Consider the following 25,411-nt stretch of genomic DNA (forward strand, 5'->3'; position numbering starts at 1 on the left):
CTGCAAACTTTTGTGGGATGATTTTCCCACCTTCCAAAAGGTTGTAGTAAGAGCCTAAGTTAGGCTGAGGTCTAGGCTCTGGTATCTCTTTTGCCTTGTCTTCCTCCTTGGTCTGTTCTTCTGCCTTCTTTTCAAGTTTTTCAGTCTCTTGGAGCTTTGCCAATGTCTCCTGTAGAGAGGTCTGCGCCTCCTGTAGGACTGTTTTAGAGTCCATTAGTTTGATCCTTTCTTTCCAAGTAGAGGTCTTAGGACTTCCTCTTTCGTAAGTGATGGGGCTTTTGGAGGGAGATTCCTCCCTTGTTGTAGTAGGGACATCCTCAATGATGATGGGCTCCTTTGAAGGTGGCTGAGGCTTCCCCATCTTGATTCTGGTGCTCTTTTGAGCCTTGAAGTACATAGATGGTTGTCTCTTCCTTTTTCCTTTGGGCTTGGCTGGAGTACTAAGTGCAGCAAGAACAGTTGCTGCCTCTCTTGCTAGTGTCTCAGGAGACACTTCTTCTTGCTATGTTTCTTCTTCTTCATCTATTGTTTTGCATGTTTCTGTTGGTTTTGTGTCTACCGTCTCTGACTCTGGTTTCTCCTCTGCTTGTTTAGTTTCTGCCTTTCCTGTCGCAGCCTTTTTTTGAGCTTTCTTAGGCTTATTCTTTTCAGTTCTTGTCATATTCTTTTTCTCTGTTATGGTTTTCCCTTTTTCTGCTTTTGATTCTCTCTTCTGCTCTGCTTTAGGCTCATCTGTGGTGGTGTCATGTTTCTCCTCTCCTCTCTGTTTTTCTTCCTTTTCTATGTGGGGTTCCTCTTCTTCCAATTGAATGTTCTATTCTTCTTCATGGATTTCCTTCTCAGCTTCCCCTTTTTGTTCCTCCTCTTCACTTCCAGATGGACTAAGGTCCTCAGTGAGAGTTTTTATATCATCCTCTTTAGTCATGTTCCTGAAAAATCTCCCAGGATATGGGGATTGTGTAAGTGTGGAGGGCATCCTCCACCAGCAATTTAATTAGCCCATGGTGGGCCAATTGGTCTAGAACCCCTGCCTTCAGTTTGGTGCTAGACTCTGTTAAGGATTGGAGGAGAAAATATGGAAGACTGAGTTTTCTGGATGCAGGAAGGTTCATGCCATATCTTAGTTCATGTAACAATCTGAAATGATACCCATAGACTATGTTGTATCTTCCTTCACAGGAGATATATTTCATGATCTGATAACTGACCTCACCTCATGGATAAGGTATACTTGTCCTCCTGATGCCATTCTTATCCTCCACAGGATGTTCATCAGGTTGGGAAAAGGTCTTCTTAGCCACTTGACCTAGTGGTTTTTCTTCTTTGCTCCAGGGGAGTCCAAGTGGAAGACTTGTAATTCTGCTGATGAACCCCAGTGTAGGTTCTATGGTTAGACCCCTAAAACTAACTGTGGCATGGGTTTTTGAGTGAGGTTTTAAAGACAATAAAAATTCCTCTGTGACTTCCTTATCATACCCATGAAATTTTTCAAAGAAAGGCATCCAATTTGCCCTGGTAAAGAGGGCTACCACTTCTAGGTGTTCATGCAGTTTAGTTGAATTCAGAGGCTCCTTCATAAAACCCCCTGTCATGATGTTCATAGACTACTGGAATGTTTCAGGTGAGGAGGAAGGCAACAAATTTCAAACCCAAAAACAGAGGAACAACTGAGGTTTTTTCTGGAACCAGAGAGAGAGTTTTTCGTGTTCTTCACTTTGAACAAAAAAAAATTGCAACTTTCCTTCCCTTCAAACTATGTTTTCAAACTTAATTTACTTCTTGAGCTGTTTGAGGGGAACAATATCTTAAAAAAATAGAGAGTATACAGAACAATGTTTTTCCTTTCACAAAATAAGCAGACTACCCAATGCAAATTCACTGCTCAATTTTCTAGAGTTGCATCATCTCTTTACATAGGAGAATACCACAGAGGAGAAAGAGACAGAATTTTAGTGCAGAGAGTAAATGGAGAAACTATATATACTTCTAAAAAACACAAGCAAACTTTTGTTCTCACTTTTCCTTTCTTTTCAACTCAATACTTCACTTCAAATCCCACCACCTTTTGTATATATATGGGAATGCAGAGTGGGTTTTACTGAACCTACCTTTTTCAACCCGAATTTGTTTTGAAATCCTGAGTTTTCCTCTGCGGTGTTGTTCACTGGCCCTCCTGTAGAAGGCTCCTGTAGGACTGTGTTTCTGCTCCTGTAGAGTGCAATAATGCTCCTGTAGAGCCCAATAAGCTGAAGGGTTTTGAACTAACAGAGAGTGACTGTTTCGAGGTTTTGGAGGTGGTAGGTAGGTTGCTACAGCTGAGAACTCGTCGATGCAAATGAAAACAAAGGTGGTGAACGCAGTCGACTGCAGCATACTTAAGCTTACGAGCATGTTCTGTGGTGATGAGGTGAGGTGGCAGGAAGGGTACGTTATCCACATCCAGACCGTTGGTCCCTACTTTAGTGTCATGATGATTCTTCATGCCGCCTACCCACAATTACTTCCATCATTCCCGTTATACGCCGCCACTACTTGTTTTGAGTTTTTCCTGAGTTGACTAAACGCACGTGCCGATTGTACCCACTGAGCACTGTTTAAACTGGACAAGGTGCTGTTTGAACTGGACGAGGGTGGCTATTTAGTTGGCCACCGATCTCGTTTAATCGCAACCATCTCACTTGTCCATGCAGTTTCTAAATTATACTCATGCAACAGAAGAACGTGTTTAGTCACTTACCTGTTAGTCGCTACTGTGATGTTGCATGCTCAGACTTTGGTGTTCTGTTCATGGATTATTGTTGTTGGCGCCCGTGGCTTCTGAATTGGTGGCTTGGATACCTCATTCTAGTGATCTTTAATTAGGACTGGTTCCTTGTGTGTTTTATCATCGGTGGTTGTACTGACCCTGCCTCTGGAGCTCGATTTTTAAGGGGATCAACTGCTACAGGAATCTTGCAGGATTTCCTGTAGCTGCTTCTCCCTCTAAAACTTTTGGCTGAGGCTTGATTAGGGACTGGAGAGATAGCTGAGGAAGGTTCTGTCGGTCAAGGAAAAGTAGCTGGTATGCACCAGGTAAGAGATAAGCTAAGGATGCTACTGTTTTATTCTTCATTTTTTTTTAAACAAAAGAAACAGGATTTATGTGTTTTCTATGCAGGGAAGAAAGAAGCGAGTGGAAATGAAGTGGTGCGGGTATGGAATGGAGAGTTAGGAGGATGAATGGTGGCAGGGGGGTCCATAGTTCTTCTGGACAAGTTTCTAGCCCTCTGATCCTTTTCTGGACTTGATTTCGAGCTCTTTGTTTTTTCTACAAGAGCCTCCTGTAGAATGCACAGAGCCTCCTGTAGGATGCATAATTTTCCAGGACAAGTGAGACAAGGGGATGGGAAAAGAGATGATCTATCAAAGGTGTATTTGGCTCAGCCATGTCCCTTTTTCTTCTGTGGCCCTCTTACAAGTGAGACAGTGCTAGAGAGATGATCTATCAAAGGTGTATTTGGCTTGGCCATGTCCCTTTTTCTTCTGTGGCCCTCTTGCAATCTGCAATGCATTCAAAAGAAGTTAATTTTTATGTTCATGTTTTTTTTTTCTTTTTTCTCTATTTTTTCTTTTTTTTATGAGATAGTTGGGGTGCCTCCAGGAGGTTTTCACCCTCACTGCCTGCCCTGGGCACCTCCAAGGAGAGGTTTTCACCCAGGGATCTTTCATTCTCCTCATTTTCTCTTTTCTACTTTTTCTTTTTTCTCTTTTTTTTTTTTTAGGGTTTGGGTGGAGTGGAGGCAAAGACTTGCTCTACTACCAACACTGTTTTACTTAAATTCTCAATGAATTCTTGCTTAGAGAGGGGCTTCCTATAGATTTTCAACCTATGCCCATTGAAAAGCATGGGTATGGCTTCTTCATCGATGGTCTAGATAAGAACTGAACCATTGTCATTGCACCTTTCTACTATGTACGGTCCCAGCCATCTTGTCCTCAGTTTTCCCTTGAAATATTTATACCTTGAATCATACAACAGCACTCAATCTCCTTCCTGGAATTGTTTCTCTTTGAGGTGTCTGTCATGCCATATTTTACTTTGAAGCTGGACTACCTCTGAATGGAGGAGGGCCTACAATCTCTGTTCATCCAATCCATTTAGCTGAAGTAACCTTTCCTTTTGTGCATGGCTGAGATCTAGGTCCAGCTGAGCTGCCATCCTTAGTGTGTTATATGCAAATTATATTGATAGCAAAGCCTTCTTCCCATAGACCAACTCATAGGGTGTCAACCCTATGGTAGTTTTCCAGGTGGTGTTATAGGCCCAGGTGGCCTCAACCAATCAATCTACCCAATATTTCCTGTTGTTGCTCACTAGCTTGGTCAAAATCCCTTCCAAAGCTCTATTAGTGACTTCCACCTGTCCATTTACTTGTGGATGATAAGGGGTGGAACTTTTGTGCTTAATTTTGTGATGTGTGAGCAGGTCTTCAATCAGATTGGAGGTAAACTGACTCCCTTGATCTGTGACTAATTCTCTTGGATATCTAAACTTGTAGAATATATTCTCTCTCAAAAACTCAGATACTTTTTCTTATGTTGCTGCCTTGATCGACTTTGTTTCTGCCCATTTTGTCAGATAATCAGTGCACACAATGATGTAAGATTTCTGCTTTGAAGGAGGGTTGACAAGACCCACAAAATCCATGCCCCACTTCTCAAATGGCTCGAAAGTCACTTGAGGTTGCAAGGGCATCTCATCTCTTGGAGTAGGTTTCCCATCCTTTGACATCGATCACATTGGCTAATATATCTCCTTACATCTTGATGAAGAGTGGGCCAATAGTAGCCTGCTTGCAGGATTTTGAAGGCAGTTCTCTTTGCTGCAAAATGGTCCCCACAAGGCCCATCATGACAGGTTAGGAGAATGTTAAAAACTTCCTCCTCCCTGACACATCTCCTCAAAACTTGATCTGGGCCAAGTTTGAAGAGATTTCCCTCAATCTAGGTGAAAGGGGCACCTTTTCTCACGATCTTTCTCTTCTCTTTTGAGGACAGGTGTGGCAGGAACTGTGTTGAAACCAAGTAATTTTCTATATCAGCAAACCATGGAGAGAGTACTGAGATAGAAAATGGGTGTTCGTCTGGTAGTTGATCATCCACCATTCCTTCTTCACCTGCAGGCAGATCTATTCTAGACAAAAAATCAGCAACAACATTTTCCTTACCCGGCTTATCAACAATGGTTAAATCAAATTGATGCAATAAAAGTAACCATCTAATAATACGAGCATTCACATCTGGTTTTTTCATTAAATACCTAATTGTAGCATGATTAGTGTGTACAAATGTTTGATAGCCAGTGATGTAGTGTCTGAACTTATTTAGGGAATGGACTACAGCTAGGAGCTCCTTTTCGGTTACAGTGTAGTTTAATTCTGCCTTTGACAAGTTTTTACTTACAAAATATATGGCATAAGGCAGCTTCTCATCAATTTTCCCTAAGGCTGCTCCTATCACTTTGTTCGAGGCATCTGTATGAATGTGGAAAGGTAGGGCCCAGTTTGGACCTCTCAAAATTGGGGCAGTCACCAGTTTACTTTTCAAGGTATCCAGAGCCTCTTAACAGTTGTCAGTCCATATGAACTCAACATCTTTTCCCAAAAGACCAAACAATGGAGAGGCTAGCTTACTGAAATCCTTAATGAATCTTCTATAATACCCTGCTAAACCTAGGAAACTTCGAACATCTCTTACCTTTTGAGGAGGTGGGACCCATTGGATGATAACAATTTTGTTGGGGTCCACCTATAATCCTTGCTGAGATATTGCATGACCTAGCACGGTCCCTTCAGTCATCACGAATTCACATTTTTCAGGACTAAGGGACAGGTTCATTTCAATGCACTTGTCCAAAACCTTTCCCAAGTTAGACAAAGCTTCCTGGAAGTTAGAACCATAAGGGGTAAAGTCATCCATATAGATTTCCACTGCATCATGAACTAGTTCAGCAAATATACTCAATACAGCTCTCTGGAAAGTGGCGGGAGCATTGGACAATCCAAAAGGAAGGACCTGGTATGCAAAGGTACCTCAAGGACAAGTGAAAGTGGTCTTATCTTGGTCTTCCTGGCTAATTTGGATCTGGTTGTACCTTCTAAACCCATCTAGGAAGGAGAAAAACTTCTTCCCTACCAGGCCATCTAACACTTGATCTATGAAAGGCAAAGGAAAATGGTCCTTCTTAGTGGCCTTGCTTAGTTCCCGATAATCGACACATATTCTCCACTTCCCATTTTTCTTTGGCACTAGCACCAAAGGAGAGACCTATTCGCTGTCAAAGATAGGGTAGATGAATCTTGCATCCAGTAACTTTTGCATTTCTTCTTTGATAATGTCCTTAAGAGCTAGATTCATCCTCCTTTAAGGCTGCCTGACTGGTTTGCAATATTCCTTAATGTAAATGTGATGAGTACAGACTGAAGGGTGCACTCCCTTCATCTCCTTATAGCTCCAAGCAAAAGCATCCAAGTGGTTTCCTAGTAAGCTACACAGTTCTTTCTCTTGAGAGGTGGATAGGGATGAGTTGATATTCAAGGTTCTTTTTGGGCTGAATTCAACATTCTTAACTCAGAGAGAGGTTGGGTCAGCGACACAGAGATCAACTGAAGGATTGGCTTGGGTTTCTTCCACCAGATCTTCTAATGGCAACACACTGGGGGGTGGATTCTGAATCAAGTTTTCAATAAGATCATCCTTGGTTGTGGGCCCCGCCATGGTAGCTTCCACTGCACACAGTGATGTGGAATAGACTTCATCCTCATCTTCCTCCTCCAACCAGAGAGGTAAATCATGTTCTAACAAAGGTTGGGCAGGAGGATATAGGACTAGCTGCTTGGACATATGCCCATTCTTGATTTTCATGTTCCCAGCTCGACAGCTAATGTAGGCATCTATAGTAGCCAACCAGAGTCTTCCCAGGATGAGAGGATACCCAGTGAGCTTTGCCTTTGGTTGGAGAACTAGGAAATCAGTAAGGTACTCCCAAGAATTGATGGAGACCATTACATCTTCCACAATCCCCTCAAGGGTCACGGTGGATCAGTTTGCTAACTGTAGTATTGTTGTGGTCTTTCTTAGGGAGTCCTGAAGGTTGAGCTTGAGCATAGTGTCCTTGCTCATCATATTAATGGCAACCCCTAGATCAATCAGGGTATGGGGGATTATGGTGCCATTGATGTGGACATCGACTACAGGACTTCCAGGGTCTAGATATTTCGGACAGATTACCTACCCCAACATCAAGTCAGACAGTTGTCCTATGACATTGATAGTTGGAGCATCTCTCCTGCGCCTACTTGGGTGCCTAAAGCACTTCTCCTTGATTATCTTGTTGTATATAGGCACATCCTTTATGGCTTGGAGAAGTGGTATCTTTACACATAATTGTTTCAATTCTCCCAAAAGTTCAGTTTCTTCTGGGGTAGGCTGTGTTGTTCCAGTTAATCTCTCAGGAAAGGGTGGAGTGGCTTTTGGTTCACTTTCCTCTTTTTCTTCCTCATCCTCCTTAGGGGGAGGTTGGTTATCTGGTAGAACCTTCCCAGATCGTAGGTTAATCTCTTGAATCTCCATAGCATAGGTCGGGCATGATGTTTCCCCACTATATACCGGTTGGGCCTATCTGTTATTCGGGTTGGGGTTCGGTTGAGCAGGTATTTTGGGTTTCCTTGGTGGAGCAGGAGGTAGTGGTTGTGGTTGAGCAGGTGGTGGAGGAAAAAGAGTGGGAGGAGCGTTGTACTGGGGCCTCCACCCCTGATGAAGTGCATTCCACTGAGGCTGTGGCTGAGCATAAGAGTGAAATGAATGAGCAACTGGTTGAGCATGGTATTGAGATGGATATGACCAAGGAGGGGGTGTGGACCAGGAAGGATGAGTAGGGGGACCCCAAGAAGGCATGGACGTGGCTTGATTGGGGTTGTAATATGTCTAGGATGTCCCTTGCATTCCCTGCTGGTAAGATCTGGGCCCATGTGGCCTCCTTTGGTTCATGAAATAGAGTGGTTCAGTGGCTCCTTCGGCCCCCTGGTATGCAGCTTTAAGTCCGAGCAAGGAAGGGCACTGATTCATAGAATGGTCTTCTTCACAGACTGAACACACTTCTATAGAGTTCAATGGACATTCGTTCCTAGGATGCCTTCTGGTGCACCTAGGAAAAAAGATGGCCAAAGCCCTCTCTGCTTCCTCTTGTTTTCTTTTGATATGCAAGGTATCCATTTGCATGGCAAGAGTCTGCCTCATCTCGCTCTTGAAATCTTCCAGTAGATTTTCAAATTCACCTCTAAGGGATGAACTGGATGAGGATGTACTGGCTAAGGGTTGACTTCCCCTACCTCTCTTTCTGGCTTCCCTAGAATGGTTTCTAAACACAGTCTTTATGTCATCATAAGGTAGTTGGTAGATGTCCCCCCCAACAAGCAAATGGAGGGTATCTAGAAGGTCTTCCGGGACCCCTCTGAGCAGGACCAACTTCAAAGGTTCAGGTTCAAGTGTGCACCTAGCCCTTTTATAACTGATCTGAAACCTCTCTTCATAGTCTTCTAAGGATTCATCGCTTCCCATGGTCATTCGGAAGATTTCTTCCTTAGTATCCTTTGACCTATAGTAGTCCCGGTATTTGTTGTTAAAGGCTTGCTGCATCTGAGCCCAAGTTGTGATGTTGTTGCCAGGTAACCCCATGAACCAGTGCAATGCTACATCCTTGAGGGTAGAAGGAAACAGTTTCAACTTTTGCTCATATTCTGCATAGTCATAGGTTCGACAGATAACAACAAATTCAAACAGGAAGGTATCAGGATCTTCGGTAGTCAACCCATGGAAGTGAGGCAAGGCTGAGGGACTTATGTTCTTCATTTTAGTGTCCCCATTGGTCTCTCAGATAGGAAAGGTACCCTCTACTCTTTCCCCATTCCCTCTAACGTTTCTATTTTCAACCATGGTCTCAGGAGGAATGGTTTCTTGCTCTTCTTCTGCTATAGGATCTTCATATGTCTCTGGTGGTTCACCTATAGGTTCTTCTAGATCACTGCCACCGAAGAAGAGAGAAGGGTGACTTTGTGACATGGTGGGGGTGTTGGGTGGGAATTTTCCTAAATTATCTCTGTTCCTACGAGGCATGAAAGGAAATCTCTTTTTGGATGATTTTTGTTTTTTTTTTTCTGCTTGTACCTGCAAAACTGAAATGGATTGAACAAAAAATTGCAACTAACTGAAATGAACTTGCTAAAATGAAATTGCAGAATTGAAATGAAAGCGAGGAATTGACTAATCTACTCTTTCTAAAATGGAAATTGCAGAATTGAAATGAAAGCAGGAAATGACTAATCTACTCTTGCTGAAATGGAAATTGCAGAATTGAAATGAAAGCAGGAAATGACTAATCTACTTTGCTGAAATGGAAATTGTAGAATTGAAATGAAAGCAGGAAATGCCTAATCTACTATTGCAGAATTGAAATGAAACAACTACTCTACTTTTGCTGAAATAAACTACTTAGCAGAATGTTGCAGTAGAAAAAAGAAGAAAGCAGTAATCACAAAATACTCTGACACTTCCCGGCAACGGCGCCAAAAAGTGGTGAGCACCAGTATTGCAGCAATAATGTTGCAACTCCTGGGTCTTCCTACTTTACTTTTATCAGCTCAGTAGTTGGTAACAAACTTGGAAGCGACGATGCTATATGCATAAGTACTAGCTCTTACTGCAGGCTGTCACTTGGTCAGCTGGCGCAAGTTCGCTAGGAGCTTAAGCCAACTTCTATGAATTCTTAGAAGAAGCTTTTAACTGTGATGAAAGAAATATAACTCTACAGAGGCTATTCTATTTGCAGAAAGAGATGGAAAACTGAAATATAACACAAACCCTAGCAAACCTTAGCAAACCCTAATTTACCTATTAACCCTACTTTTGTAGGAAAAGAGATGGAAATTGATGATATGAGTGCCATTGACTATTGAAAAGGTAAATTTCATTTATTCAAGCTACTTCTGAAATGAAATGAGAAGAAAACATCTTTTTGTACTTTTGAGTGTTTTTATGTGAAATTATTATGCTTGTGATTTATCTCATTGAGATTGTGCAGAGGTTTGGTGGTGAGGGAGAGTGGGGTTGGTCTTTGTAGAGGTGGCAGAAGGTGTGGAGAGGTCCTAAGAAGCCCCTAGTACCCTTCTTAAGACTTTCATAGCGATCGGACTTCGAAAAATCACTCACAGGAAATTCTGCAGGAGGTTGTAGGGGATCTACAGGAGGATTTACAAGAGGAGGCTCAGAGCTTTTTTTGGCATTTTGAAGGTGGAAAAATGATGGGAAAGGGTAACTGAAGGCTAGATGAAGGTGTTGAGGTGTCTGGAGCTTGTCAAGGAAGATCAAGAAGGAACATGATGGTTGGATTTGTTCAAATGGAAAGAGGGAAGCTTATGGAGAAAAACGAAGAAATTAGGGCAGATTGGTGAAATGTTGCGAATGACTTGGGAAATCTATGAGAAGTGAGCTAGTGCTAGCTATTTTATGGATGTATGGTGAGCTGAGGTGTCTTGCAAGAGATCTGCACATCTACTTACAAAAACTGATCAAAGAAAGAACTAACTATGCCATGAAAACAGAAATTTCTCTAGCTTGACCTAATTTCTGACCTACAAACAGAAAATGCTGAACAATAACCTTTGAACAGAAAAGCATGTAGAGAGATCTATGGTAAAAGAACTGGAAATGATCTAGGCAACTTAAAATGAACCAATATATCAATCTTTCCAAATCAAGTTATCACACTAACAGTTGCATGGAAGAGCAAAACTGTGTTTTTGGTGGCAGCAGAAGTGCCTTGACCTCCAATCATAGTCCCAAGAAGGGAGAAAGGAGATTAGGGCCTACTGTTGGCCTTTTTGAATCTTATTCTGTCACTGCAGTAACCTACTTGAGCAACTGAAACACAAAAACAGCTATGCACCCATCAAAAGCAACCTAATCTAACAAAGTAAAATGAATATATGTAACAGAAATTAACTCATGAACTAAAGCAAAAACATATAAGTACACAGTAAGAGGTGCTAGGTAGCTTGGGTTGGGCCCTAACCCAAGAGCATCAGCCCTCTGAAAGAGATCAATGTTGGCTCAAAAACTGTTTCATCCTCATTATCAAAAATAGCAGTCACATTACATAAACTGTTCTCAAAAAGGAACTTGAAAATGAGTTGAACACAATGTTGCACAAAAGTGCAAAAATCTACTAATGATTGGCTAACCTACTGAGGCTCTAAGCCCCCTTATTTATACAAATGGAGTCCTCCGACATTCCTCCTAAAATCAAGGAACTCGGCTTCCTAGAATTGGAGATAACAACAGTCCTTCTTTACCTGCTCAGCTGCCCCTTGGAATGTGGACCTTTGTGCTCCAAGTTGCTGATGGAGGATTCGAGGAAAGGGGTCATAAATGAAGGATACACCCCCCTACAAATCCTCTTCCCTGTTTTCCTCGAGTTTTGGCTGCCATTTGCTCAAAAATCCCTTGACTTTGTCCAAAATTGACCAAAAAGTCTGCATAAAGCATACATTAGACTACATGGCAAAATGACTAACCCAGTTCACTCTATTAGCATAAATATATTCAAAAACATGTAATAAACTAATGAGAATGGTGGATTAAGTCGAAATAAGAGACAAAATGAGCCCATATAATTACCCATTTCTGGGGCTCGTCAGGAATATGAAACCTTAGATTAATATTATAAACCCTATTATTAATACTATAAACCTAAGATTAATATTATGAACCCATGGATTAATAAATTCAAGGGATTGATATTATAAAACCAAGGAACTAATAAACCCTGCGATAATATTATAAACCCAACGGACTAATAAACCCTAGGATTAATATCATAAACCCTATGAATAATATTATACCCTAGGAATATGAACCTTAGATAAATAGAGCCAAGGGATTGATATTATAAACCCAAAGGACTAATAAACCCAATGGATTAATATTAATCCCTTGGGTTTGGGATTAGTATTAATCCCTTGGGTTTATTAGTCCTTTGGGTTTATAATATCAATCTCTTAGCTCTATTTATCTAAGGGTTCATATTGTTGGGGTATAATATTATTTATAGGATTTATAATATTAATCCTACAGTTTAATAATAATAATAATAAATTAATTCATTTTTATTTAATAATATTTAATTAACAATAATTAATAAATAATATAATAATAATTAGTTATTTCATTTTTATTTAATATTAATTAATTAATTAATTAGATCCCAAGTTTAATATTATAAACCCTTAAATAAACATTCTTTGCCATGGTTGACCATGGTTGATTTTTATATTGAGAAAATATTTGTCACAATGTGACGTTGGAGCGTGCTCGACCATGGTTGAACCCTTAGATTGTCACAATGCAACATTGGACCATGCTTGACCATGATTGATTTTCATATCGAGACAATATTTGTCACAATGTGGCATTGGACCATGGTTGATCATCCTTGATTTTCATATTGAGACAATTTTGTCGCAATGCGACATTGAAACATGGTTGACCACGAATGATTTTATAAAACATGGTTGACCATGGTTAACCATGATTGTTGACCATGGTTGACCATGATTGATATTATAAACCCAAGGGAATAATAAACCTAAGGGATTAATACTAAAAACCAAAGGGATTGTAAACCTAAGAGAATGATATAAACCCTAAGATAAATATTATAAACCCTTAAATAAACATGGTAGACCATGGTTGATTTTTATATTGAGACAATTTTTGTTACAATGTTACTTTGGACCATGCTCGACCATGGTTGAACCCTTAGATTAATATACATAAGGGATTGATATTGTAAACATAATGGAATAATAAACCCAAGGGATTATGAACCCAATGGAATAATATTTAACCCAAGAGACTAATATTATAAACCCAAGGCATATAAACCCTAAGATAAATATTATAAACACTAAAATAAACATGGTTGACCATGTTTGACCATGATTGATTTTATAAAATATGGTTGACTATGGTTGGCCATCACTCACATCTATGACCATGGTTGACTATGACTGACCATGATTGACCATGGTTGACCATGATTGATATTATAAACCCAAGGTAATAATAAGCCTGAGGGATAAATACTAAGAACCCAAGGGAAAGATATTAAACCCAAGGGAATAATATAAACCCTAAGATATATATTTTAAACCCTTAAATAAACACGGTTGACCATGGTTTATTTTTATATGGAGACAAACTTTGTCACAATGCGACGTTGGACTATGCTCGACCATGGTTCAACCCTTATATTAATAAACCCTTAGATATGTCCCAATGTAATGTTGGACCATGGTTGACCATGCTTGACAATGATTGATTTTCATATCTAGACAATATTTATCAGAATGCGACATTAGACCATGGTTGATTCTCATATTGAGGCAATATTTGTCACAATGCGACGTTAGAACCATGGTTGACTATGATTGATTTTATAAAACATGGTTGACCATGGTTGATATTATAAACACAAGCAAATAACAAACCCACGGGATTACTACTAAAATCCCAATGGATTATAAACATAAAGGAATAATATTAAACCCAAGGGAATAATAGTAAACTCTAGGAATATGAACCCTTAGATTAATAAACCCAATGGATTCATATTATAAACCTAATGGAATAATAAACCCAAGGAAATAATACCAAACCCTAGGAATATGAACACTTAGATTAATAAACACAAGGGATCGATATTATAAACCCAAGGAATTAATACTAAAACCTCAATGGATTATGAATCCAATGAAAAAATATTAAACCCAATGCATTAATATAATAAACCCAAAACAAACATGGTTGAACATGATTTATTTTCATCTTGAGGCAATCCTTGTCACAATGCGACGTTGGGCCATGGTTGTCCATGATTGATCATGAATTATTTTCATATCGAGACAAGCTTTGACACAATGCGACGTTGGACCATGGTTCATTTTCATAACGAAACAATCTTTGTCATAATGTGACGTTGGACTATCATTGGCCATGATTGACCATGGTTGACCATGATTGATTTTGATAAACCATGGCTGAAATATTAATCTAAGGGTTTATAATATTAACCCTAAGGTTTAAAATTAATCTAAGGGCTCATATTGGCATATTTGAATATTATTCATAGGGTTTATAATATTAATCCTAGGGTTTAATCCCTTGGGGTTTTTAATATTAATCCCTTGGTTTTTCAATATTAATCCCTTGGGTTTTTAATAACAATCCCTTGGGTTTAATATCAATCTTAGGGTTTAATGTTATTCCCTTGGATTTTTAATATTAATCCCTTGGGTTTATAATATTAATCTCAAGGTTTATAAAAGTAATCTTAGGGTTTGGTGTTTATTTTAAAGTTTATTTCTAGTGATATAACAATCTCTAGAGTTTATTGCTAGTGCTTGATTGTTGAAAATAAGAATTAGTTATGTTTTCTTTTTTTAATTATAATATTAATGGAATAGTCAAATAAAACAGAAATAAGTAGTTTTTCCATTTAAAGCATCATGTTTAACGAGCTTAATTAAAGTGGTATTTTTTAAAATTGAATTTCTTGATTTAATTTTTTTATAGAATTATATTTATAAAATTTTAAAATTGAAAATAAAATTAATGTAATTTAAAAGAAAACAATAATAAAAAATATAATTTTTAACAACCATAAATAAATATATTAAATAATATTTTTTTTTGGAAAAAAATGCATTCATAAATTAAATTAAAAACATGTTATTATTGAATATATTAAGGTAAACTTTATAACATGAAGTAAAAAGATGTATAATGTAGCCATATAAATTAAAAGGTCAGCAAACATTAATAAATATCAATCCATGATAAACATCAAAACAATATTAGATTGCTAAAATTTAAAAATAACAATAATAATTAAAAATTAAAAATAAATCATAAAAAATCACTTAATTATAACTTTATTATTGTAAAAAAAATCAATATATAGGTTAAATATACTTAAAAAAAAAAAAAAAACATAACACGCAACAAGATTCTTAAACATGGAAATTCACCCTAGTTTAACATGGAGCTTCTTAATTTATAAATAAACTTATTACAATACCATCAGCGAATACCATGGATTCTCAATATACCACATATTCAAAGTCCATAAATCATTTCATATCATCATTGTTCATAAAACATTTTTTAATTAATCAATTTAATTAAAAATAAAAAGTGCATTACTACTTTGAAGCTAAATAAATTTCAACCTTTACATCGAAGTTAAATTTCTACCATCCAATTAATAATTATTGAATTGATAAATAGATACTCTTATGGCCCTAATTAAATAATACAAATTAAACCAAAAAATAAACATTAAACCGTAAAATTAATTTCATAAACTTTGTGATTAATATTATAAGCCCAAGAGATTAATAAACCCAATGGATTAATATTAAAAACCCAAAGGATTTTAAACATAAGGGAATAACATTAAACCTTGGGATTAATTTTAAATCCAACAGAGTAATATTGAAGACCCTAGGAATTAATATTAAAAACCCAAGGGATTAAACCATATGATTAATATTTTAACCCTATAAAAAATATTATATCCCAACAATATGAACCCTTAGATATATAGAGTCAATATATTGATATTATAAACCCAAAGGACTAATAAACAAGGGATTAGTATTAATCCCTTGGGTTTATTAGCCCTTTGGATTTATAATACTAATCCCCTGGCTCTATTTATCTAAAGCTTCATATTCGTAGGGTATAATATTATTCATAGGATTTATAATATTAATCCTAGGGTTTATTAGTTTTTTGGGTTTATAATATTTATCCTGGGGTTTATGAGTCCCTTAGATTTATAATATCAATATCTTGGATTTATTAATCTAAGGGTTCATAATATTAATCCTAGGGTTTATAATATTAATATAAGGGTTCATATTCCTAGGATATAATATTATTCATAAAGTTTATGATATTGATCCTTGTGTGTAGTTTACTTTCGGAGTTCTCGCATCCATGATTGTTTGAATCGACGTTTCGAGCCGTCCACCGTGGCTCATTATCAGGATAAATCAATAAGTGTGTAAGACAGATCTCTTTGGAATGGCTAAATAGAGTTGAGGGATGTAATGGGAATGGAAGCTCGCCCTATCATAAATTGAAAATAATTAAAAATCATTTTCATTATGACAGGGTCAGCTTCCATTCCCATTACATCGCTCAACTCTATTTAGCGATTCCAAAGAGATCTGTCTTACACACTTACTGATCTATCATGATGATGAGCCACGGTGGATGGCTCGAAATGTGGATTCAAATAATCATGGATGCGAGAACTCCGGAAGTAACCTACACACAAAGTACTAATTGCAGAAGCCTCAAAACAATGATATTAATCCTAGTATTTATAAGTCTTTTGGGTTTATAATATTAATCCTAGGATTTATGAGGTTTTTAGATTTATAATTTTTATAAAGTTGGGGTTTAATTAATTAATTAGGGTTTATTTAAAAATGAATTAATAATAATATTATTATTATTAATATTAATATTTAATTAATTAACAATACTATTTTTTTTATTTAATAATACTTAATTAATTAATAATGATATTAAATTTAATTAGCAATATTAATTAATAATAATGATTATAACCATAATTAATAATGATGATGGTAATATATATATAGATATAAACCATATTTATTAGTATGGTTGTGTTAGTAATTATTGAATGAATAAATATATTTTTATAGCCTTAATTAAATAATACAAAATTAAATTTTATTTAATTTTCAAAATTTAAATATATAAATCTTAAATTTTTTTAATAATAAAAAATAAAAAATTAATTTAATTTAATTTAAAGAAAACTAAATAAACAATATGTATCGATAAGATAAATATAAGAAAAGATTACAAGATTTGAGAAGCACGCATTTTGATACGACTCATTACAAGAAAATACTAGAAAAAGATGAATTGTAATAATATAGTGGCGATATTTTCCCGAATTGGCAAATGCTCTTAGACGATTAACCCAAACCATGGTTTTATTTTCTTATTGCTTCGTTAAAGAAAATAAAAAAATTGTGAGTACATTTAATAGGCATTTTCATGTAGATCTCAACTTTTGTGCATTGTACATTTAATGGGAGTGGAACAAATTCAAGTTTAAATATAAAAGCCTACAACAATTAATATAATAATCAGCATAAACTGAAGCATTCAATTTATGGTATGAAAAGGTTCGATTGCAAATTCTAAACAAGTAATGAAGTCAACTTTAAATGTCTGCATCTTCAATTTACACATATTTCATTTTTTTTTAAATTGATCTATTTATGATAAAAAAAGGGGTTAGATTTTCTTAGATTGATCCTTACAGTATGATCAAGCTTATATATGACATTGATGTCTTAATAGGCGATTGTATGATGACACTAATTTTATTGGTTTTTGGTAGGATTATGAGTGCAAGGTTTTTTTATTTGGTTAATAATTTTTTTAAGTAGATATTATTTTTTGGGATTTTACTGTTTTAAAAAAGTAATTTATCTATGACCATTTCTATGAGAGTGTTAAGTAGACTATTAAAAAATCATGAAAAATTAGTAAATTATCATTACCTCTTATAATAACGGTCATAAATGAATAACTTTCTTAACGCAGTTGAATCCCAAAAAATAATATTCAATATAATACACTGCTAAAGCCCCTCAATACTTAAATTCTTTAGTATTTATACACCAACATTAATTAAAATTCTCTATCATAACAATTATAGAGTGAATTGGCCGGGGCTTAAAGAGTTGTGTGGGTTAAGGTTCACTAACATAAGAATAAATGTTCCTATAGCATGTGCAGTTTTTATTAAGAGTCACAAGTAATCAATCTAAATGTGGCAGTTTTTATTAAAAGTCATAAGTAATCAATCTAAATGTGGTTATGTCGAATGTATGAATTATAGTTATAATCTAAATTATTTGTGGAAGCCAATAATTTGTATCTCATACATAACTTTTGTTATCAATAAATATATCAATGTTTAATTTGTACGGTGCAAAATCTCTTTTTAATCTCTTCTCTTTTTTTTAACATGATATCAAAGCCTGGGCTGGCTTGATTACATTATGAGAAAGCCAGGAAAATGCGAAAGATGTGAGAATAATTGAGAATTAAATTATTGGTAGCTTAATGTGTGCTTGTCTTTTATTATTAGTGTAAACCTGTGTGATTGTGTGTGTTATTTTGTTGGCTCCCTTAATATCGACGTTATCATTCCAGCTGGAGGCTCAATTATCTTGATTGTTGGCCATTGAATGAGGGCTGACCTAGAGACCTGCAGTTGCTATCATCAGAGCATCTGGGGTTCCGTTTCATTCGGCCCGATTTTGAGTGTGTAGAAAATCGTGGTGATCAAATCGCTGTTGCTTTTAGAAAGAGGACGTGTGCACTGTGGAAATCGCTGTTGTGAGGGTGATTTTGGTGGCTCTCAGGAGTACTGATTCGAAAGATATCGCTGCATGGATAAAGAAACAATCCAGAGGAAATGGTTCTGTAAGGAATTCTCAAAGAGGTTACCAACTAAGGATGGGGATGAAGAATAAAGGCATATTTTTCTCTAGCGACGATCTGGACAACAGAGTTACTAGTTTTTCCAAGTGCGAAAAGATTTCAATCAATGGAAATCTGCTTAGAATGGGAGATTCGAGTACTATGCTGCTAGACAAAGAGATGGGCCACCCACTACTACATGTAAAGGGGTTTTAAGACAATATTTGAGTCAATTGTCTTAACTTAAGACAAAATGAAACTTGTGTATTGTCTTAAATATTGTCTCTAAGCGGGTGTCTCAAAATATAATGTCTCAAAAAATTGTCTCTATAAAGACAATATAGAACACATATTATTATTGTCTCTATAAAGACAATTTGATTTGTCTCTCTAGAGACAATTTCATTTGTGTCTCTTTAGAGAATTAAATTTTTGTCTTGTTAGAGACAATTCCATAATTCAAACTATTGTCTCTCTAGAGACAATATAAAAATTTATTTAAAAAAAAATAAATGTCCATAATTCAAACTATTGTCTCTCTAGAGACAATAAAAAAAATTATTTAAAAAAAAAAAATGTCCATAATTCAAACTATTGTCTCTTTAAAAAAAAAAAAATGTCCATAATTCAAACTATTGTCTCTCTAGAGACAATATAAAAAATTATTTAAAAAAAAATAAATGTCCATAATTCAAACTATTGTCTCTCTAGAGACAATAAAAAAAATTATTTAAAAAAAATAAATCTGCTCAAACTATTGTCTCGGATTTGCTCCTGCCAAAAATTATTTAAAAAAAAATAAATCTGCTCAAAATACTTCATGAGAAGCATAATACTTCAGCAATAAAATACCATCGAACCGAGATAAGTTATGGAAGTAAACAGTGTTAATATTCCTTCTCTCAGCAACCAAACCTAAGTGCATTAGAAATTGTGACAACATGTTATGACTTCTTTCTTCAAATTCAGGCATGATGAAGGCAGAATCCTCACTGAAAAAGATTTGAGTTGCATAATCAGGCATGGCTGCAATATCATCACCAGGGTATACAATTAAGTAACCGGCTGCGTAAGGGACATGAACATCATTGACGAGAATAGTCTCCGTATCGGCAACAATGAAAGGTTTCATGTCCTTACGCCTAGCTGGGAGTGTCGTTACATAATTGGGATAATGAGGTTTCCTAACCATAGATTTCACTGCTTGTGGTTCTCCACCCACTATGCCGGAATTAATTAATTCCCTAAGTTGGGAATTAATTTCATCCTCGCTAAGAGTGACCTCCTTGTCCTGCATCCCTGAAATATACAAGCGAAGGAATAACCCTGAGATAACTTCCTTTTCATAATCCTCGGCAGCTTTCATTACCACTTTCATGATCATGTTAAAGACATCCATGTTTGGAACAACATTCCCATGAGAATCATTTAAAGAAATAGTTGTTTTAGTGACGGTAAATGAAAGATCCCCTGTAGGGACTTTAATCACATAACCAATGGTAAATTTCCCATATGCAAAACCGGTATTATAAGCGTACTTAATCAACAGTCGCATGACAGCCAATGAAATAACTTCAAAGTCAGCGCATCGCAGATATGGTGATCTAAACTTGAGTTCCACTATCCTCAATCCATCATATGCATCCTTGCAGTGTTCACTCTCAATGATACTGTTTAAACGTAGAAGATACTCTTCGAATAATAAAACTGTAAAATCTGTCATGTTATTTCCAGTCATTTTAGTAGTGAACACTGTAGTTGCAATGCTCCTGCCAATCTATCTGTGTATCCATCTCTATCTACCTATCCATCCATCCATCCATTCAACTATATGCATGTCTGGATATACATATGTAAGCCTGCAGATCTATGTTTTATAGTGTGTGCTCTCCTAAAATTTGGGATATGCGTGCACATTGCATTTATAGGGTGTGCCTTGGGAAGTATGTATCTATTTTGACTTTTTCTCTATCTCATTTGCAAGGAGAAAAGATATATCGAACTGGTTAACATTAAATAACAAGGACTTGACAATTACTATACAATAAATAAACCATGCTCATCCTGATTCAGGGACCAAATAAATTCCCTGGTCCATTAAATCAGAGAAACATACACCAGAGAAAATTCAGGAAAACAAAAATATTTGATAATACAAAAAATTACAAGCTACACAGGCAGCATCCTCAAAACTGCCAGCGCTCTAGTTGCACCTCTGCTTCAGTTAGGTCTTTCTGAGCTTTCTTCCTACGATAAAATATTGGGCAGTCATGACTGCAATAAGGATAGGACATCAATGTAAGTATAAAAGAGATAGTAATTGTAAAAATTAAAAAAAACATCCTATTAATTAAAAACAAATGCATGATCACACAAATGTTACAAAATACATCCATAATGTAAATTTAAATCATGTTATGAAAATGTAATACTTGAAATATAGCATTCAAAAACCTTGTGCAAAGAACATCTTGGTGCAGAGAGCCTTGGCACCACTGACATTGTGTCCATAGTTTACCAAAGAGCATTTCTAATTCCCTCACTGACATTGATCAAATATTAGTGTCATATGATAGAAAATCTAGGTGAGAACAATAGACACAAGGCCTACTTTAAATTCTCCAAATAAAGAGTAATGGTATTAGAATACCAGCTTACCATTTGCAACTGTTTTCTGATACAATTCTGCTTCTCTTCCTTTGCAATGTGAACAAAGTGTCTGATCTTCTTTGCTGCAATGGCAACACGAAATGAGGTAACATCATGAATTTCAGTATGAAGCAACCTAACCAGACATTCTTATTATAAGAAATCTAGACAGCTTCTTACAAGGAGAGTAGGCATGGAATCATGCAACCTCGTAGATTTTTCCACATCAAAAAGATGAACCCTAGTAGCTTTCTAAAGCGCCAAACTGAAATAATAGTTACTCTCAATTGTGCACTACTATAAGCAAGGAAACCACATGCAGGACACCCTCTACTTGTATTAACTAAATACCTGATAGGTGTTTTACAACCAATACAACTGAGTTGTTTCTTGGCAAATTTCATAATTCCACTATTTGAAGGAGTTGATATGGAAACTGCTCGTGTGTGACTACCATGAAGAAGCTCCTTGCTTGCATTCTTCAAAATGGGCTCAAATATTCTCAACAGTGGCTACAGAGCAAAAACAGGCACTAATAAAAAACACTTAGCTGGAAAGAATTACTATCTATCAAGATATATTTGAAACACTGGTGAAATTTTCAAAAAGAGCATAAACTGCAAGTGATGATGCTTTGGTCTTTCACCTTGCTCAGTTGATTCTCCAGATAACATTGTGGATCAATAGGGATGTTATTCTCCAGTACGTAAATTGGATCCTCAGATTTCTCATATGCCTGAGCCCAAGTAAGCACATTAGTCATTATATCCATAATCCCTCTGTGAATTATGCCTCCAAATAAAACATAACGAAATAATTATAATAACCATTTTTTAGTACAATATCGAGACTTATGCTGAGCACAGAAGGGGTTAATTATTACCTTGGCACCTTTTGCAGCCTTTATGATGACATATGGAACACAATCACCCACAGTTGGAGTAGTTGCAGCATCCCTCTATAAACCAGGGGCAACTTGGCTTTAAAACACGACATCAATTTAAAAAATCCAACAATGGACTCATTGTCAATAAAAAGCAAAATATTACAAGAGTCTTTAGATGCACTGCAATAACAAAAATAGAGAGATAGGATTGAAATGGAACCAGAAGGCATTGCACCATTCATTATACTTTTTCTGAGAAGTTATTTCCAGTATTTACCTTCCGCATGCACTCGGCTAGTTCCACGTGTGCTGCCTTGACTGCATAGTCATCTCCAGTCTTTGTCAGACCCTGACTCAACAAAGAGATTGTTAGCACAAGCAAACAAAAATGCCCTTAAGAATATGCTGATAGCCTTGATAAAGGATATGACCTGCAAACATCTGTTTCTACCACAGCTAAACAGTAATCAATTTTTCTCAGGATGATATTAAAAATGCAGATATATTATATATTGTCATGTTTTGATTCTCTTCAATTGTATAAGAGCCTCCCTTGACACTTCTTCCTCCCATTGCTAGCAGTAAATATTGATTGAATCCCTTCCAAGTACAGAATGTAGGGAGACATTTTGATGACATAGGTGATTGTTGTACGGGGGATCTGTTAGATATCACTGAACTAGTGAAACATTGCGTGAAAATATCACCAACCCCCACCCCTGGATTTGTCATCAACTATTTTCTACAAATCAGCAAATGTAAAATTGATTCTCCAGAAGTTAATTTATCCAAGCAGATTGTTTGTGTACTTAAAAGGCACATTGTATCCAAAAAAATGAAAGAAGAGATGCATACCCGGCACCAAGTCTAGCAACTTCACCTGCATCAATAGTTACAAAGACGTTAGTTTATGATATGCCATTTTATGAAGTCCATGTTTGGAAAATTGTTATGTCTAATTGCAATTTGCCACAAAGTCATGAAACCTGTCTAATTTAAGTAGAAACAGAGTAAAAATTGGTAATTTGAACCAGATTTGGTATTGAAATAGATTGCTAAGAATCATTTTAAGTAAACTCACCATAGAATTGAATAAAAGCAGATGGAATAAAAAAGGGGATCACCATCAGAGCAATCCACATAAGGCTCTTCAAGGGCCACCATCCTGAATGTCACGAATCATGACATTCATGCAACTTCGTAGTTCCAACTGTTGTAAGAAACATAGCGAAATAAAATATCTGAGGTGATGTTAAGGTAAACAGTTCAGACTCCAGAGGCCTATCGCTATGGTCCAATACTATTGGGGAAAATAACGTGCTTGACATCGCATGAAGTGCCCAAGACGCATGTGCCACTTATAGTCAAATGGCATCAATATGCGAATATGATTTTATGTAAGTTATTTTGCCATGGTTATGCATTTGAAAATTGCCAAGGCCACTTGCATGTTAAAGCCCCCAAAAATAATCTGGTTTGTAACCAATGGGTGGTTAGTTCTGCATGAAAATTCAAACCTTGATACTGATCCGGATTTACCTTCTGTGAAAGACATGATGCCACTTCAAACTTAAAAAGCTCATGACACAAAATTAGAATCTAGTATCCAACGTGTTTAAAAGCCAAACAACTTGTAAGGCATATAAATTTTAAAATTGGATACAAAGCAGCCCAGGCTTACTCGAAGCACACCTTCTGTACCTAAGCAGTCATGACCTCCTTGACAGCCTTTCAAATCTGTAAAAACGAAGACCTCAAATTCATATATATATAATGAAGAAAACGGCATACAATGTAAATTAGGTTCATTTTCCAAAGCCAAATGTAATTACATGTATATCAAAAGAATAATAATCTAAATGGATGCAGATAAGTTAAAGAGCTATTTGAAAAATTCACGATTTTATGAGAATTCAAGTAAAGTTAAAAGTTGTAAAATCATGTGAAATGTCCCGAAGTAGGTATATAGTATATATTTCTAACACTTGAAACCAGGAATATGTAATAAGTGACTTGCTCGCAATGTAAATCTCCTCTTCCCCCTTATCATATTTTCTCCATTTCAAAAGTAACAAATGGTCAAACAAATTTGGTCATAAACATGCAGAAGGATTCATTGTTCTCACCTTAGTTATCACCAAAAGTGACAAATCCATTATGTTCATTAACAAGTCAGAAATAGTGTTCTTGACATACTGCACTGCACCAGGTATGTCACGATCAATGAGTATTTTGTGAAGGCACTCTGTAACCAAGTTCTTCACCAGCAGGCAATTGTCCCTTCGCACTGTTTCAATGCCTGTTGATATGGAATATTTAAAAGATCAGGAATATTTAATAATTAAGAAGGCATCAAATAAATTATTTTTCTAAGAGCATTTTGAGCCTTCACAAACACTAAGGCCTGTCTTTGAAACAAAAAGATCAGGTTTGTCACCTTTAGTATCCATTTTGTCATAAGCATCTGGCTTTGTCCACAACAACCCAGCATATCTTTTCTTGCTGATCAACAAGTATGGGTAGTATATTTTTTCAAATTCTAGTTTAATAGGCTGCATAAAAGCATATGTTAAATAACGCACTGATTAGATGCCAAAGATGCACCAAACAGATGCAGATAAGCCACAGAAAAGCATAACTGATCATCTTGTCCTGTGCATATTTACAAAGATCTCATGGAAGTGGAATGTCAAAAGAAGATTAGTTTTAAAAAGAAAGGTGATATTAAAACATTCATCCCTACAAAAACATCATTAACAACTCTAGAGGCTTCACGGATATTTAAAATTCTTGACACTGTACCTTTGTAAATGTACCACTAATATAATTTGAGGCTTCCCTCCCTAGCGTCATGGCCTCTTCTATATTTGGTACACCAGACTGTATCATAACTGAATCTGTATCTCCATATACAACCTAGATTCAAATATAAAAATATAATATCAAGCTTTACAATAGAAATCTTGGTTAGGATCAGATCACCCATTATGATTTCAAGAACTTGGACTATCACCAATACAACAAGTGTACTTCCTGTCATTACTGATCCAGTTCAAAGGTTACAAATGCCTTTAGTTGCTAAATAATAGCCTACCTCAGCATTGTATTGGTAACCACCAACTATTGTGAACCTTTCTTCAACTAGCCTCTTTGTATGCTCTATCATTTGACGGCCTGACAGGTGGAAAAAAATGAGATGATTAATGATATGAAATTTTAAAACAATATGTAAAATCGATA

The 25,411-nt window shown here is 36.2% G+C and overlaps 1 protein-coding gene across 1 annotated transcript; it reads right to left on the reverse strand.

Moving 5' to 3' along the window:
* Positions 1–20,682: 20,682 nt before the first annotated feature.
* LOC149247811 (DNA polymerase delta catalytic subunit-like) lies at positions 20,683–25,386 on the reverse strand. The gene is made up of 11 exons (XM_089445766.1): positions 25,266–25,386; positions 24,974–25,087; positions 24,609–24,723; positions 24,298–24,470; positions 22,449–22,520; positions 22,169–22,243; positions 21,932–22,021; positions 21,637–21,797; positions 21,295–21,368; positions 21,091–21,178; positions 20,683–20,910 (listed from the first exon to the last, which is right to left on the reverse strand). The coding sequence occupies exons 1-11, from the start codon at positions 25,335–25,337 to the stop codon at positions 20,823–20,825; spliced, it is 1,122 nt and encodes a 373-aa protein (XP_089301892.1). The 5' UTR covers positions 25,338–25,386; the 3' UTR covers positions 20,683–20,822.
* Positions 25,387–25,411: the final 25 nt, after the last annotated feature.

This window comes from Pinus tabuliformis, chromosome 7, assembly GCF_031772625.1.
Source record: "Pinus tabuliformis cultivar Carrire ecotype Pingquan chromosome 7, CPIR1, whole genome shotgun sequence".
NCBI classification, from domain to species: Eukaryota; Viridiplantae; Streptophyta; class Pinopsida; order Pinales; family Pinaceae; genus Pinus; species Pinus tabuliformis.

Excerpts from the sequence above, each read along its gene's own strand:
- LOC149247811 (XM_089445766.1), bottom strand. The coding sequence starts at position 25,337 with ATGATAGAGCATACAAAGAGGCTAGTTGAAGAAAGGTTCACAATAGTT. Across the intron at positions 21,369-21,636 it reads GGTTGTAAAACACCTATCAG|CAAAGAAGATCAGACACTTT; the intron begins GTATTTAGTTAA and ends TTGCCATTGCAG. Across the intron at positions 21,179-21,294 it reads TCAGAAAACAGTTGCAAATG|TGAGGGAATTAGAAATGCTC; the intron begins GTAAGCTGGTAT and ends GATCAATGTCAG.